Raw genomic sequence first — 14,402 nt, 5'->3', positions numbered from 1 at the left:
CTCCAGCAGAAAACTAGTGTTTGTTGCAACTGCTACTTAATAAAACAACCATGTTAACTATGGTCTCAAGTTATTGAACCCAAAGATATTTGTGGACGTGGCCAATCTTAACAAACAGTAAAACAATAGTTAAACAAACTTGCTCCGGCCTGAAAGCTCGATAAACACCTGAACAAACAAGCATAGTTGGCACTGAAAACTAATTAAGGTTGGCACCAGCTGCACTGCAAAGAGGAGGGAGTTCCCTAACTGGGGTGCCACCACCGAGAAGGCCCTCTCAACGGTTGCTGCATAACATGTTACAGACAGCTACGGCACTGCTTTGTAAGCCCCCCCACGGGAACGGAAATGATTCCTGCAAATGGCTCCCAAGGAAGAAGTTCAAGTAGGGGTAGGGAACTGTATCCAATCAGTGGGCAGGATCCATAACTGTCAGTCACCTGAAGTTTAGGGAAGTTTTTAAGGTTTGATGTTTTATTCTTTTTTTAATCTGTTGGGAGCCATCCAGAGTGGCTGGGGAAACTCAGCCAGGTGGGTGGGGTTTAAATAATAATAAGTTGTTGTTGCTGTTGTCGTTGTGTAAGTGGCAGCGCCCCCAGAGTCACAAGGGTGACTATAAGGCACTCCCACTGCACCAGCCACCCCTGTGCATTAACATGTCAATAGAAGGGTTTCTACAGCAGCTCCTTCCCAGACCCTCAGACTTTTGACCAACCTTCTTATTTTTCTGGATGTTATCAGGTGGCTTTTGGCTTAGAACTGAACACTGTCTATGATGACCAGACGCCTTTTCCACGTGCCATATACATGACCCTACAAGGACTATCCAAATCCCGCATTCCTTTTTTCGAGGTGAGTGCAGACATTTATTTATTTCCGCGTGAACTTGCCCTATGCAAAGATTTTGCTTGTAAAGCTTATTCAGGGGGTCTCCAAAATCCTAGAATTACGCCTGTCTTGCAGGAATGTTTGTAACTGGGACTGTCTTGTCTTCAGAGAGCACGGACAAGAATTTGGATTCAGACTATTCGTTGCCCGGGGAAGGAATTTTAAAGACTGGAGAGTAGGATGTTTGGTGGGTGATAATGTGATATTGAGCTCTCCTGTTGAGGGACTGGGCCAAGGGGCAGGGGGCTTTGCAAGCCTGTATATTCAGTTCAGCACCCCTTGTGAGGGGAGAGAGACTTTCTGTTCTTCCTCAGGCAACAACACTTCCACCTGCCTTGCCCCACCTAGCCTCTCCCAGACTTTGACTTTGAGAACAGCAGCTGGGAAGAGAGGAGTTCAGGGATTTTTTTAAAAATAGTTTTACAAGTTGTGCTTCTTTGTTTCTCAATTTGATCCTTTTACATGGTTTTGTATGTTTTGCGGTATTTTATGCATTGTGATTTGCTGTGCTGTTACTTCTATTGATTATAGATTGCTAATTCTTTATTGTGGTCGAACTGTTTAATTATTATTTGCTGGTGTTTAATTTTACTGTTTACTATTAGATTCAGATGGATTGTTGAATGTTGCTTTGTTTGATGTAAGTTGTTTATTTTAAAGTTATTGTGACTTTCATACTGGATCAGATGGATACTATTAATGTTTGATGTTTTATTATGCTTTTATGTCTTGGAAGCCGCACAGAGTGGCTTGGGCAACCCAGCTAGATGGGCGGGGTATAAATGAAATATTGTTGTTTTTGTTGGAGGGACAAGGATGTGGTGTGGCAGTGGTCCACAAATATTCCATCATTCTCACCAGGAGGCCAGTGCATCTGGCAATTGGATGTGAGGTTTGTATTTGGCAGAGGTCAGCAACCTTATCCGAGGATGGGCCGGTCGACGCTCCGTCCGTCGGAGAATGGGCCGGAGCGTGTGCGCATGCGCACTCTTCCGAATCAGAGGAGCACCTGTGCACATGTGCACACTATTTCCGGTGCTCCTCCTACCCACATGTGCACTGGAAATAGGGTGTGCGCATGCGCGCTTCTCCGTCCCGCACGTGTGCGCACACACTATTTCCAGCGCACATCTGGGTCAGAGGAGTGCCCATGCACATACGCACAGGCCCCATCAACCCGGATGTCGGTCCCCACACTGCACCATGCCAGTAAGAGCAGGTGGCGGGGGCAGCAGGGGTCGCCATGGGCCGGGTAGACAAGCCTTGTGGGCCACTACCGGCCCATGGGCCTTAGGTTGCTGACCCCTGGTATTTGGTGTTGGGAGGCAGAGACAGAATAGGATCTTGCTGGTATACAATCCACCCCACAGCCCAACCATCTCCCTGACTGAGCTGGCAAACACATTCTCTGGTGCAGTATTGCAGATCCCAAGGACATCAGTTCTGGGGCTCTGCACATTCTGTGCAACCATTTCACTGCAGTCAGAATCAGAGGAGCCTGGAGTGTATAGAAATAGTGTATAGAAATTTGTGGACAGCTGGACAATCCCCAGCCTCTAATGTAGGGTTATGCATATTCTTGCTAACTAGCATGAGAAGGGTTTAAGTCCACAGAGCTGTATTGCTGATAGGCAGTGTTCAGACCATACAAATACTGTTGGTAGAGAGGACTCTGTGTGATGTCATTTCCTCTCCTCTCCCGGAGAGGAAGGAGCATATATTACTTCCTGCCCTCCCCTTCCACCATCATTGGATGCAGACATGTCTCTGCTTGCTGCAGTTTAATATATATATATATTCAATTTTTCAGAAATATTTTGACATAAATACAATCCAATATTTTCCAACAAATAGATGCTTGTGAAGCTGGTTATACTGTTAAATATAAGTATTTTAGCTGCATAGCTGCCTTTGCTGTGAAGCAATGCATGATTATAAAGCAAGTAAATCTTATTTTTAAACTTACTGTACAAATTGTTGCCTGATTCTTTCTTAAGTGGGGTAAGAAGGGGGAAGCCAGCTTACTTCATAGCTGGACTTGCTCAAAACTAGGTTTTACAGTCTGATTCCTATGCTTTTCATTTTGCCGCCAAGGATGGGATTCTGAAACTCTGTTTAATCCACACATGTGCGTGCCTGGAGGGATAAATTGCAATCAATATATATCCTCTCCTACCCAAAGGAGTTTGAGCGGTATACAAATTCCGGGCTTCTTTTCAGCCAAGCCAGTCCTCAAGGAAGCTTGCAAAGAGAAAAACCAAATACCCCACTATTATTAAGCCAGCAAATATATAATGGGCAATTCAAACCTGTTGTCTGTTTTATAGTACATGCCATGGAACAGAAAAGAAGTGAAAGGTGTTCAGGAGAGCATAAGGCTGCTACGTCGTACTGGGAAGGAGTGTATTGAACAGAGGCATAAGGACATGCAAGATGGAGAAGAAATCCCATTGGATATTCTCACTCAGATACTGAAGGGTGCAGGTAGACTATGATCTTTTGTACTTACCACACATGAGTGTCTCCATGTGGACCCCACAAGGTCATCTTTAGCCACACAAAGTGGTTTACAGCCCTTCGTTTCAGCCAAACATGCTAGCTGCAAAAACATCTTAATTAGTCACTATTACTACTACTACTACTACTACTACTACTGTGGGACGCGGGTGGCACTGTGGGTTAAACCACAGAGCCTAGGACTTGCTGATCAGAAGGTCGGCGGTTCGAATCCCTGCGATGGGGTGAGCTCCCGTTGCTCGGTCCCTGCTCCTGCCAACCTAGCAGTTTGAAAGCATGTCAAAGTGCAAGTAGATAAATAGGTACCGCTCCTGCGGGAAGGTAAACGTTGTTTCCGTGCGCTGCTCTGGTTCGCCAGAAGTGGCTTAGTCATGCTGGCCACATGACCCGGAAGCTGGACACCGGCTCCCTCGGCCAATAAAGCGAGATGAGCGCCGCAACCCCAGAGTCGGCCACGACTGGACCTAACGGTCAGGGGTCCCTTTACCTTTACCTTACTACTGCTACTACTAGTAACAGAGTATGCAGCCTTCCTTGTAATTTCCCTTAGATGTTCATATGCAAAAGGGGGGGGGGTATTTTCTCCCCATCTGTACTGCAGCTAGTAGTACAAGAAGCAATGACGTTTAATTCTAAAGAACCGAGTTTGGCTTGCTTGTTAGGGAAACCACCATAAACAGATATCACCAAAATGTGTTACAGGTGATCATCTGGCTGCTTCATCCTAAATTGATGGAAGTCTCCAGGTAGACTCATAAGCAGCATAAAGCAATAAGCTAACTTTGAGAGAACTAGCTATGAAAAACCAGGACTAGGTCCAATACCTTCCCGCCAACTTCTTGCTATTGTTAGAACAGTCCAGAATTTACACTTCTGTCCAGAAAGTTATGTCAGCTTTTGCTCTTTGTTTTCCATTACAGCACAGGAAGAGGGCTGCAATGATGAACTGATGCTGGACAATTTTGTCACCTTCTTCGTTGCAGGTTTGTAGGTCTGTTGTTCTTTAGATATAATTAAGAAGATCAGCCACCCAGAACAGACTTCTGGCATGTATAACCAACACAGATAAAAATAGTATTGAGATTAATATTCACACACAGATTTTTTTTCCTGGGGCTAACTGTACCAACTGGATTCATATCTTGACGTGAATAATAATAATAACAATAATAATAATAATAATACCTATTACTATCCAGAGTCAGTAGCTGTTGTGCCTGACAAGTTTGTAAGAAGCAACTTTGAAACTTTGCATTGCTTCCAACCTTGGCGAATTGCATTCATGTGTTGAGGGCTGTGCTGCTTTCAAATTCACCTCTCACTCAAGTTTAGCTTTTTACCAGATGGACTGAAAGTCGGTTTTATTAGCTGGTGGAGGAAGCTGGCCAGCATTGGAGATGTGCTGCTGCAGAGATGCTTACCTAACCTCCCAGCAGGTGAGTCGTTGCTGCTTACTGGGAGGGGTGAGGTGGCGACGAGGTCAGCAAGCTGCAAAAGCACCAGTGGAGCCAATATGGTGCTCCTGCTGGTGGATTTGCACTGTGTTGCTCTGTTCAGGGCCTTGCCCCATCTCTTCCAGGTAAGCAGCAACAGTTCACCTGCCAGGAGGTCAGGTAAGCATCTTCACTCCACCACCCCTGAGCTGCTCACACAGCAGCACACTAAACTATCACTCGGCTTCCACCAGGAGACACTGTTCCATCTCCAGAAATCAGCTTTTGGAAAAAGAAAATATATTTCCTAATCTCATATTTTGCTGCTTGTTTCTGTTGGAAATTAAGTTTCTGCCATTATGCATGAGCCACGTTAATCAGGGCTTATATCTTTTATCAGAAGACTAATTCCAATCTATAGTTTGATTCCTAACCACACTCTGTCATGTTCTGTGGTGTAGAGCCAGTGTGGTGTAGAGGTTAAGAGTGGTGGATTTGTAATCTGGTGAACCGGGTTTGAGTCTCCGCTCCTCCACATGCAGCTGCTGGGTGACCTTGGGCCAGTCACACTTCTCTCAGCCTCACTCACCTCACAGAGTGTTTGTTGTGGGGAAGGAAGGGAAAGGAGATTGTTAGCTGCTTTGAGACTCCTTAGGGTAGTGATAAAGCAGGATATCAAATCCAAATTCTTCTTCTTTATCCTGCAGGTCACGACACCACTACTACCCAGTTAAGTTTCACCATAATGGAGCTGTCACGAAACCCTGAGGTAGTTGCAAAGTAGGTGAACTGTTTGTCTCTCCACTTGTCCATGCTGGTAGTTTTAGGAAGTTGTAGCTTTTCACTTTTTAGAATATTTGAGACTTTGGAGGCCAGTTCACACAATTTTTCCATTCAGACCAGCACTCAGTGCACGTGAACAAGCGTAATGTGAGAAAACCATGGATATAGAGTTGTGGATGTAGAGGTGAAGTCTGGGGATCTTGACAATATTGGCAAGTACCCAAGTTCAGGTGCATAATAATAATAATATTAATAATAGTAATAGTAGTAAAATTTTATTAATAATAATAATAATAATAATAATAATTTTTATTTATACCCCGCCCTCCCCAGCCAAGGCCGGGCTCAGAGCGGCTTACAAACAATAATAAAAACAAGTTAAATGATTACAACTTAAAAACAAAATTAAAAAATACAACATTAAAATATTGAAACATTAAAATATTAAAATGTAGCCTCATCGCAGAGGGAGAAGGAAAAGAAAAAAGAAAGCCCTTCCCCAGCCGAAGCCGGGCTCAGAGCAGCTAACAACAGTAAAATAATACAGCATTCTAAAATCAATTCATTATAAAAATCAGTTCAAATCAAATTGATGGCAACCATTGGGCTAGAGTTCTGTGAAGAATTACCAAAGAAGGGGATCAGGCTGTGCCTTGGCCAAAGGCCTGGTGGAACAGCTCTATCTTGCAGGCCCTGCGGAAAGATGTCAAGATGTGTGGGTAAAGATATGGTCCTAAGGCATGGCCATAAGACGTTACATAGTCTATGTACGAATTTGTATGAATGCCCCATGTAGGCCAGCAGTTGCCAGTGAAATCTTCTGATTTGTAGACTTCAGGCTGAAGTGGATGACGTCATTGGTGTGAAGAGAGACATCGCCTACGAAGATCTTGGGAAGCTCCAGTGCTTATCTCAGGTACACTTGGAGAACAAATGCGATGAAAAATTGTATTTAAAAAAGAAAAGGAAGAAAGAGCAAAGGCACAGGTAACCCAACGCTGCTCTCAACCCTTTTGGCTCAGCAGTCACTGGTGAGATTATGAACTCCTTCTGACGACCTGTTTATTCAGCATTTATCCAGATTTGTTTGAACAAAGCTTATGGGGCAGTTCGGTTTTTATTGAGCATACGTTTCAATTTGTTTACAGGGTGGTTCTATGCCAGTGAGCATTCATCCTGAATTGCTTGCAGGGTGTTTACCTGTCTTCCTGTTAATCATTCATTCCAGACTTTCAATACATTTGTCTGTAACTTTCCAAACCAGAGGTGAGTTCCTGGTCAAAGGCAACAAGCCCACAGCTGGGCTGTCACATGGCCTCCCTGAGGAGGAGGAGCCACACCCAGGCTTGAGGGTCAGTGCCCTGGAGGCTCTAACTTGCACTGACCTCTCCCCATCCTCAGCCTCCCATCCCATCCATTTTTCCTTTCCTGCCCTGGCAACTGGCATCAGAAGGAGCAGGGCAGTGTCAGGAAGCCAGCCCGCCATGGTACCCACCACCTGAGAGGTGCTGGAGCTATGCTCAGGCTGAAAAAAACAAACCCTGGTTTGAAATGCAGATGTGGCTGTGGTCGTGCAAAAGGCATTTTTTCCAGTTCTCAAGAATTATAAGAGGCTTTTCTTACTGGTGGGGAACTAAGGCTAAGAGAAATATATTTGCTGAAAACCACCAAGCAGGTTTGAGCATGAGCTAGAGACGAAACTCAAAAGTGATGGTTTCCAGCTGAAAGCCCACCCTTCCAATATCTCAAATCACTGTGGCTGATAAGTAAAGAAGTCCCTTTACCAGCATTGTGGAATTGTGGCTCAAGCTGTTGTTATTATCCCAGGTTCTCAAGGAAGCCTTGCGCTTGTACTCTCCGGTTCCCGCTGTTCCTCGCTGGACAAGGAAGGAAACCGTCTTTGAAGGAGTCAGAATTCCAGCAAACACAAGTCTGATGGTGAGTCTGTCGAATGGACTGCGGTGAATGGTTCTCTCAAAAATATTGGCCTTTAGCACCAAACCTCCCAGATCCCCCGATGATATGTCTGCGTTAATTTTTGTTTAAGTAAATCTGGGGCAGTGTTATGTGCCATAGTTATGCGGGAAGAACGCAAGGAAGCTGCAGACGTCTAGTAGAAGCAGTTGCAAAACTTAGCATGCTCAGAATCTCAGCTTGAACTTTCCTCCTTTTATACCTAAAAAAAAGCAACTTCTAAGCCCTTACAATGGCAAAGATATGCTTAAAACTGTGTGGTCCAGTGGAAATCACAGAAGCCAGAGGGGGTGGCTGAGGTGACTAAGAATTCCAGGCGCCAGAAAGCAAGTTTAAGTCTGGGTGCTCTGTGTAGTCTTCTGCCCTTGCCCACATGCCTACCAAATCCAGATTTTTTCCAGTTGGCATTCGTCTGTCTCAAGAGACAATGGAGTGCGCCTCGAGGGGTGAAGCCAAACTGCTGCGTTAGTAGCACCAAAGTGACCTCCCCGGGGCCAAAGCCTGGGCAGTGTGCATGGAAGTCCTGGGCTGCCCAGACAAGAAGACTCCCCTCTCAGCCTCACTGATGTGCTGCAAAGGATAGCAGAGAAATATGTTTAGCATCAGCTTAGCTGCAGGAGTTGCTGGAAGGAGGTGTACAAGAGAGCCAGCGTGGTGTAGTGGTTAAGAGCGGTAGTCTCGTAATCTGGTGAACCGGGTTCGCGTCTCCGCTCCTCCACATGCAGCTGCTGGGTGACCTTGGGCCAGTCACACTTCTCTGAAGTCTCTCAGCCTCACTCACCTCACAGAGTGTTTGTTGTGGGGGAGGAAGGGAAAGGAGAATATTAGCCACTTTGAGACTCCTTAAAGGGAGTTAAAGGCAGGATATCAAGTCCTATCTCTTCTTCTACAAGGCACCATCCAAACGCCTTAGGGATTCCTCTCCAGATTTGTGTAGGGTTTAATCTTTAGCCTTTTCTTCTCCCTAAGATATTCCACAAGGCAGTGGACGTTTAGGAGCAGAGTTTTCCTTCTCCTGGATGGGCTACCTTCCCAGGTTGACAAGCCGCATCTGCTCCTAACTTCCCTCTACAACAGAGATTATTATATGTGGAATCAAATCAAATGATTATACAGTGGTACCTCTGGTTACGTACTTAATTCGTTCTGGAGGTCCGTTCTTAACCTGAAACTGTTCTTAACCTGAAGCACTACTTTAGCTAATGGGGCCTCCCGCTGCCGCCGCACAATTTCTGTTCTCATCCTGAAGCAAAGTTCTTAACCTCAGGTACTATTTCTGGGTTAGCGGAGTCTGTAACCTGAAGCGCCTGTAACCTGAAGCGTATGTAACCTGAGGTACCACTGTAATGTACGTCGGCTACACCAGTAAGATGAAACAATAACTGGTGTATTTCTTAGTTTCTGTTATGAAGTTTTCACTCCAGCATCCATCTTGGAACCATTCCTAAAAAATAAAAATAACAGGCCTTAAGCATCTACAAATTTTATAAAGAAACACTTTTGCCTTTGGGCCGCTAGGTGGCAACCACATAAACATATCTTTATAATAATGAATATGATCTCAAATCCTCACGAAACGTTTCATTCCGAAAAGTAATATAAAAACTCCCACTCACTTTCAATAAGCTTGTTCTCGAACAAGATGCTTTTCCTTGATTGGGTATAATATGTTGACTTAATAAATTATGGCACGTCTCATATTCTTAAAAAAACAAAACAAAAAAACCTATTCAGATAGAAGATGTGAGGATTCTTTCCCCCAGTAAACAGGTGTTGACATATCAGCTGAGATCCAAAGGACAAGGATCATTTCTGTATCCACATTGTCAACATACGTTTTCAACAAAATTAAGAGTATTTTTATCAGATTCATTCCTAATTCGTAACCTGCAATTTCTTTAATGCATTCCACCACTGAACACCGGGCATTTTGGATTCTACAGGGTGGTTTACAACATAAAAATACAAAATGAAAACACAAAATACATAAATAGTCTTGCATGTGGGTGCTTTAGTTTAGAGGTGCTCAGATGCCATTGGAGGATGAATGCAAGATCTAAATAATTCTCTTTCAGATTCATAGATATCAGTGTTTTATCTCCAAACATTTGCTTTCTGCTTTCTCCAACACACACCTGTGACTCCTTTCAGCCATGTGTCAAACAGCCTAACAGCACCATGAGTTCAATTTTGTATTAGGGATTCAATTAAATTTAAAAACATTTCCAGCTAATGCTGATATAAATGTAGTAGATGTGACTTCAGGGTGTGTGGAGGAACGGCCAGGAAGTGATAACATCATTTCATTAAATGAGGTTGTGATGTGCAGCTGCCTCTTGCTGTGAATGACAAATGTTTTTGCAGCTTGCTTTGCATTTACAAGTGCAAATGACTGTCTCCTCTCTTGCCAGTTCAGTCAATATGTCATGGGACGCATGAAAAGGTTTTTCAAAGACCCCTTTATCTTCAATCCTGACCGGTTTAGCAAAGACCAAACAATGTAAGTTTCTGTTGCTGCATTTTTAGGGAAATTGTGCTAAATGTTCTTTCATTTGTTTGCTTTGGGCTGTATCCAACAAATGCATCCTGTCAGTTCAAGGAATTTCACTTTTTTTGCAGTGGGACTAGGTTTAGTGGATGCACAGAGGGAGAAGAAGCAGGGAAAGTTGGTTGGTACAATTAGAAATCCTTGTTTTGAGAGGGCACAGTATTTAATGCTATGCTGGATAAAACTCTCTAATACAATGCATATTGTCTAGTCAATGTTAGAAACTTGGTAAATGTTGACATTTACTGGTAATTCTTAGGATTTTAGGAGACAAGCTGGAAAATGTAAAAACAAATTGTAACATGAAGCTCATTTGAATGGCCTGTATGGATAACATATTGGGAATACAAATGACTTTGGAACATGCAGTTGAAGTGGCCAGTTGGCATTAAATTTACTCCTAAATTGAAAGGTATCTTTTGACATTTCCTCCTGGATTTCTTAATACAGAGGATTACCAGCAAACGTCAATATTCACACAATTCTGCTGCTTTGATAACTTGGTTCCCAGAAGAAAAATTGACTGCTTTTTTACTTTAACGGTAGCTTGGTCTGCAGAAATTAACATGTGGAGCTTTTCACAACATAGAATATTATCAATCGGTCTCTGTGTTAAGCTACTTTTAAGCACACAGGAACCCAAGACGCTGCCTGGGCAAGACATACAATGTAGGAATACAAGTGAATAGTAAAGAAAACCTGCACAAGCGACGCTGACACAAAACCCCACACATACACTAAGTAGAATACAGTGGTACGTCGGGTTAAGAACTTGATTCATTCTGGATGTCCGTTCTTAACCTGAAACTGTTCTTAACCTGAAGCACCGCTTTAGCTAATGGGGCCTCCTGCTGCTGCCGCGCCGCTGCTGCGCGATTTCTGTTCTCATCCTGAAGCAAAGTTCTTAACCCGAGGTACTATTTCTGGGTTAGTGGAATCTGTAACCTGAAGCGTATGTAACCCGAAGTACCACTGTAGAAGCATTGCCACCCCACCTCACTCACCATCCCCCCTCCACCCCTTTCCCCCTTTTCTTCCTAATGTAACACTAATGTGTCAACAAATGAAACTGATCTGTAGAAAGTGTAACTTGAAGAAAAAGACATTGCACATACTTTTGTAAACCAAGACATCTTTAATAAAAAATATGTTTAAAAAAGGGAAAAGGGGGGGCGAAGAAATGGAAAAAGGAGGCTATAAAAATGATTACGGTGGTACCTCGGGATGCAAACGGGATCTGTTCCGGAGCCCTGTTCGCATCCTGAATAGAACGTAAGACACGACGGCACGTCTGTGCGTGTGCGGGTCGGGTTTTGCCGCTTCCGCTCGTGACGTCATTTTGAGCGTCTGTGCATGCGCGAGCAGCGAAACCCGGAAGTAACGGGCTCCATTACTTCTGGGTTGCCACAGAGCACAACCTGAAAGCGCTCAACCTGAAGCACATTCAACCCGAGGTATGACTGTACCATTGTTGTACCGAAAGAGTGGATCAGGTACACTCCTAAGCAGGTGGAGTGAGTTCAAGGTTGCAACGAAGCCATTGCTAAGGACGCTGTCTATGCAAAGCCATTTCAATAACTCTTATCTTGAGATTCCTGCATTGCAATTCTATGATTTTCTCTCTCTCTATTATTTTTTTAGACCATACTTTACCTACTTCCCATTTTCCCTTGGAGGTCATACCTGTATCGGGCAGCTATTTTCACAGGTAAGGCAGTGCCCATTAGGATTTCCAAGTCCCCTCTTAAGTGGCACCTGTCCTTTTAAAAAGCCCATCTTGGAGGTCTCTAAGCAGAGGTTAGATGGCCATCTGCTTTAGCACTGAACTAGATGACCCTCGGGGTCCCTTCCAACTCTACAATATTCTGTGATTCTACCTTGCTGATCCAGGAGCCTGGGCAAAAGGACTGGTGGAACAGCAGGGTGGGGTGTGTAATAGCTTCAGGGATGGTGCCCCATAGCCCAGCCTTCCCCAGCTGTGGGTTCCCCAATATTTCATTTATTTAAAATATATAGATCTCGCGGTCAGGCTCTGGGCCTCAGCAAGGCAGAACTCAGGCTTCATTCACAGTGAGGTTTAGGCCATGTTCACATCACACAATTAAAGTGCTATGATATCACTGTAAACATGAACGGCTTCCCTCAAAGAAACTATAATTAGTTAAGAGTTCCTTGCCAAGAGGACTTGATTGTCAGACTATAGTTCTTTGTTATAGTTCTGTAGACTATAGTTCTTTGTGAGGGCCATAAAGGTCTCAGCAGCAGAATGATGGTTGGAAATTATATATAGATTTTTTAAAAGTCTGTATCACTTATGGGCCTGTAATTTTTATTTTTAAATGAGTCAATTAAAAACAAATCCAAACTATTAATTTTTTTCAGCGCTCTCGGTTTCTTAGTCCACTAGATTTTTATTTCTTTATTTAATGGCTGAATTTAATCCTGTATTTTGAACAAGCCTAGAATAAGCATTTGCACTTATCTGGAGATAGTGTTCAACTGCGTCAAAATGGCAAGAGCCAGTTTACCATTCATTCATTCATTCATTCATTCATTCATTGTTTTTATCACAGATGGAGGCTAAAGTGGTGATGGCCAAATTTCTCCAGAGGTTTGAATTCCAGCTGGTCCCGCCTCAGAGCTTTAAAATTATGGAGACAGCATCGCTGAAGCCATTAGATGGCTTAGTATGCAGACTGAGACCACGGCGCCACCTTCGCTGTGAAGGGGATTAAATAATCGGCAGTAGGATATTGTCATTCGCAGCTTGAATTCCTACTGGAACCTGCTTAAAAGTTCCATTTCCTGGCGGGTTGGAGAGAGCTCATTTTGGAGTTGGGGCCATTTTGCAATCATAGTTGATGGGTTTTTAAAAAATTTATTTAATCATTTTTTGATACACACAACAACCGCAAAAGACACTACAACAAATACCATAATAACAATAACACAATTTGACAATTCAGATTTAAATACACTGATATACCTATGACTGCAGCTTTTTAACAATTATCATAGTTGAGGTGTGTTTGTGTGTTTGCCTAAAGCAGGCACCCCCAACCTTCGGCCCTCCAGATGTTTTGAACTACAATTCCCATCATCCCTGACCACTGGTCCTGTTAGCTAGGGATCATGGGAGTTGTAGGCCAAAACATCTGGAGGGCCGCAGGTTGGGGATGCCTGGCCTAAAGGGTTATCTGTTGGGGGCTTTGCGGTGTTTGTCATCATAATTGACTTGTACAGGTTTGCCTATTAAGATGTCTATGTAGGGAGATATTTGTAAAACGTAAGGTAAGGTCCAGTGCACGGCAGCAGTGAGAGAGGGCTGGGACGATGGGGTGTGTCCCATGCTGATTAATAATAATAATAATTTTATTATTTATATGCCGCCTATCTGACTGGGTTGCCCCAGCCTCCCTGGGCAGCGCCCAAGAAAATATTAAAAACACAATGCAACATCGGCCATAAAAAACTTCCCTAAACAGCGCTGCCTTCAGATGTCTCCTAAAAGTCAAATAGTTGTTTATCTGTTTGGCATCTGATGGGAGGTCGTTCCACAGGGCGGGTGCCACTGCCAAGAAGGCCCTCTGCCTGGTTTCCTGTAGCTTCCCTTTTCGCAGTGAGGGAACCACCAGAAGGACCTCGGAAGTTGAATGATGGAGGTGGAGACACTCCTTCAGGTACACTGCGCCGAGGCCGTTCAGGGCTTTAAAGGCCAGCACCAGGACTTTGGATTGCGCTTGGAAATGTACTGGGAGCCAGTGTAGATCCTTTAGGACCAGTGATTGGCTGAGGGTGACAGAACAGGTGGGGGAGACAGGAAAAGAGGAGTTGAGTTTTGGAGGGAAGAGGCTGTGGGCTTAGGATAGGATAGGGTTAGGATGATGGTCTGCATGAGGAAGAGAGTTATAAACTACAAAATATCAAAGCACTGTTATGGAAAGCAAAACATGTAAGAATGTGTTATAGTCAGCTTTTTACTATAATAATAAAGTTTTGTTTGTTCAAACCATGTCTCATATTTGGCCAAGGTATTCATGTCTATATGGTGGCAGCAAAATACCAACACGTAGTTAGAAGATGGATCAAGGTATTAAAACCTAGAGCTTGAAACTCCATGAGGCAAATTGGAACCCGGGGCAGGGGATCAGAGAACCTTTACCAAGGAAAAGTTATTTTTGATTTAAATTAAAAGTATCTTCTTACTCCTAAATAGTAGACTTGGACAGGGGAGGGCACGTCAGGCTTCCTGATTATAA

The 14,402-nt window shown here is 43.7% G+C and overlaps 1 protein-coding gene across 1 annotated transcript in view; it reads left to right on the top strand.

Moving 5' to 3' along the window:
• Positions 1-14,152, top strand: part of LOC308464337 (cholesterol 24-hydroxylase-like) — a 30,181-nt gene extending 16,029 nt beyond the window's left edge. Inside the window, exons 7-15 of the mRNA XM_080983687.1 lie at positions 742-852; positions 3,216-3,372; positions 4,326-4,388; positions 5,546-5,618; positions 6,453-6,537; positions 7,449-7,559; positions 10,007-10,095; positions 11,785-11,851; positions 12,717-14,152. Coding sequence (XP_080839813.1) covers positions 742-852; positions 3,216-3,372; positions 4,326-4,388; positions 5,546-5,618; positions 6,453-6,537; positions 7,449-7,559; positions 10,007-10,095; positions 11,785-11,851; positions 12,717-12,878 — 918 coding nt within the window. The 3' untranslated portion in view covers positions 12,879-14,152. The remainder of the gene's footprint in view (positions 1-741; positions 853-3,215; positions 3,373-4,325; positions 4,389-5,545; positions 5,619-6,452; positions 6,538-7,448; positions 7,560-10,006; positions 10,096-11,784; positions 11,852-12,716) is intronic.
• The last annotated feature ends 250 nt before the right edge of the window (positions 14,153-14,402 follow it).

The sequence above is a fragment of the Podarcis pityusensis genome (assembly GCF_964106645.2).
Source record: "Podarcis pityusensis genome assembly, chromosome: 1".
NCBI lineage: Eukaryota > Metazoa > Chordata > Lepidosauria > Squamata > Lacertidae > Podarcis > Podarcis pityusensis.
This window is presented reverse-complemented; position numbering and strand designations above follow the sequence as displayed.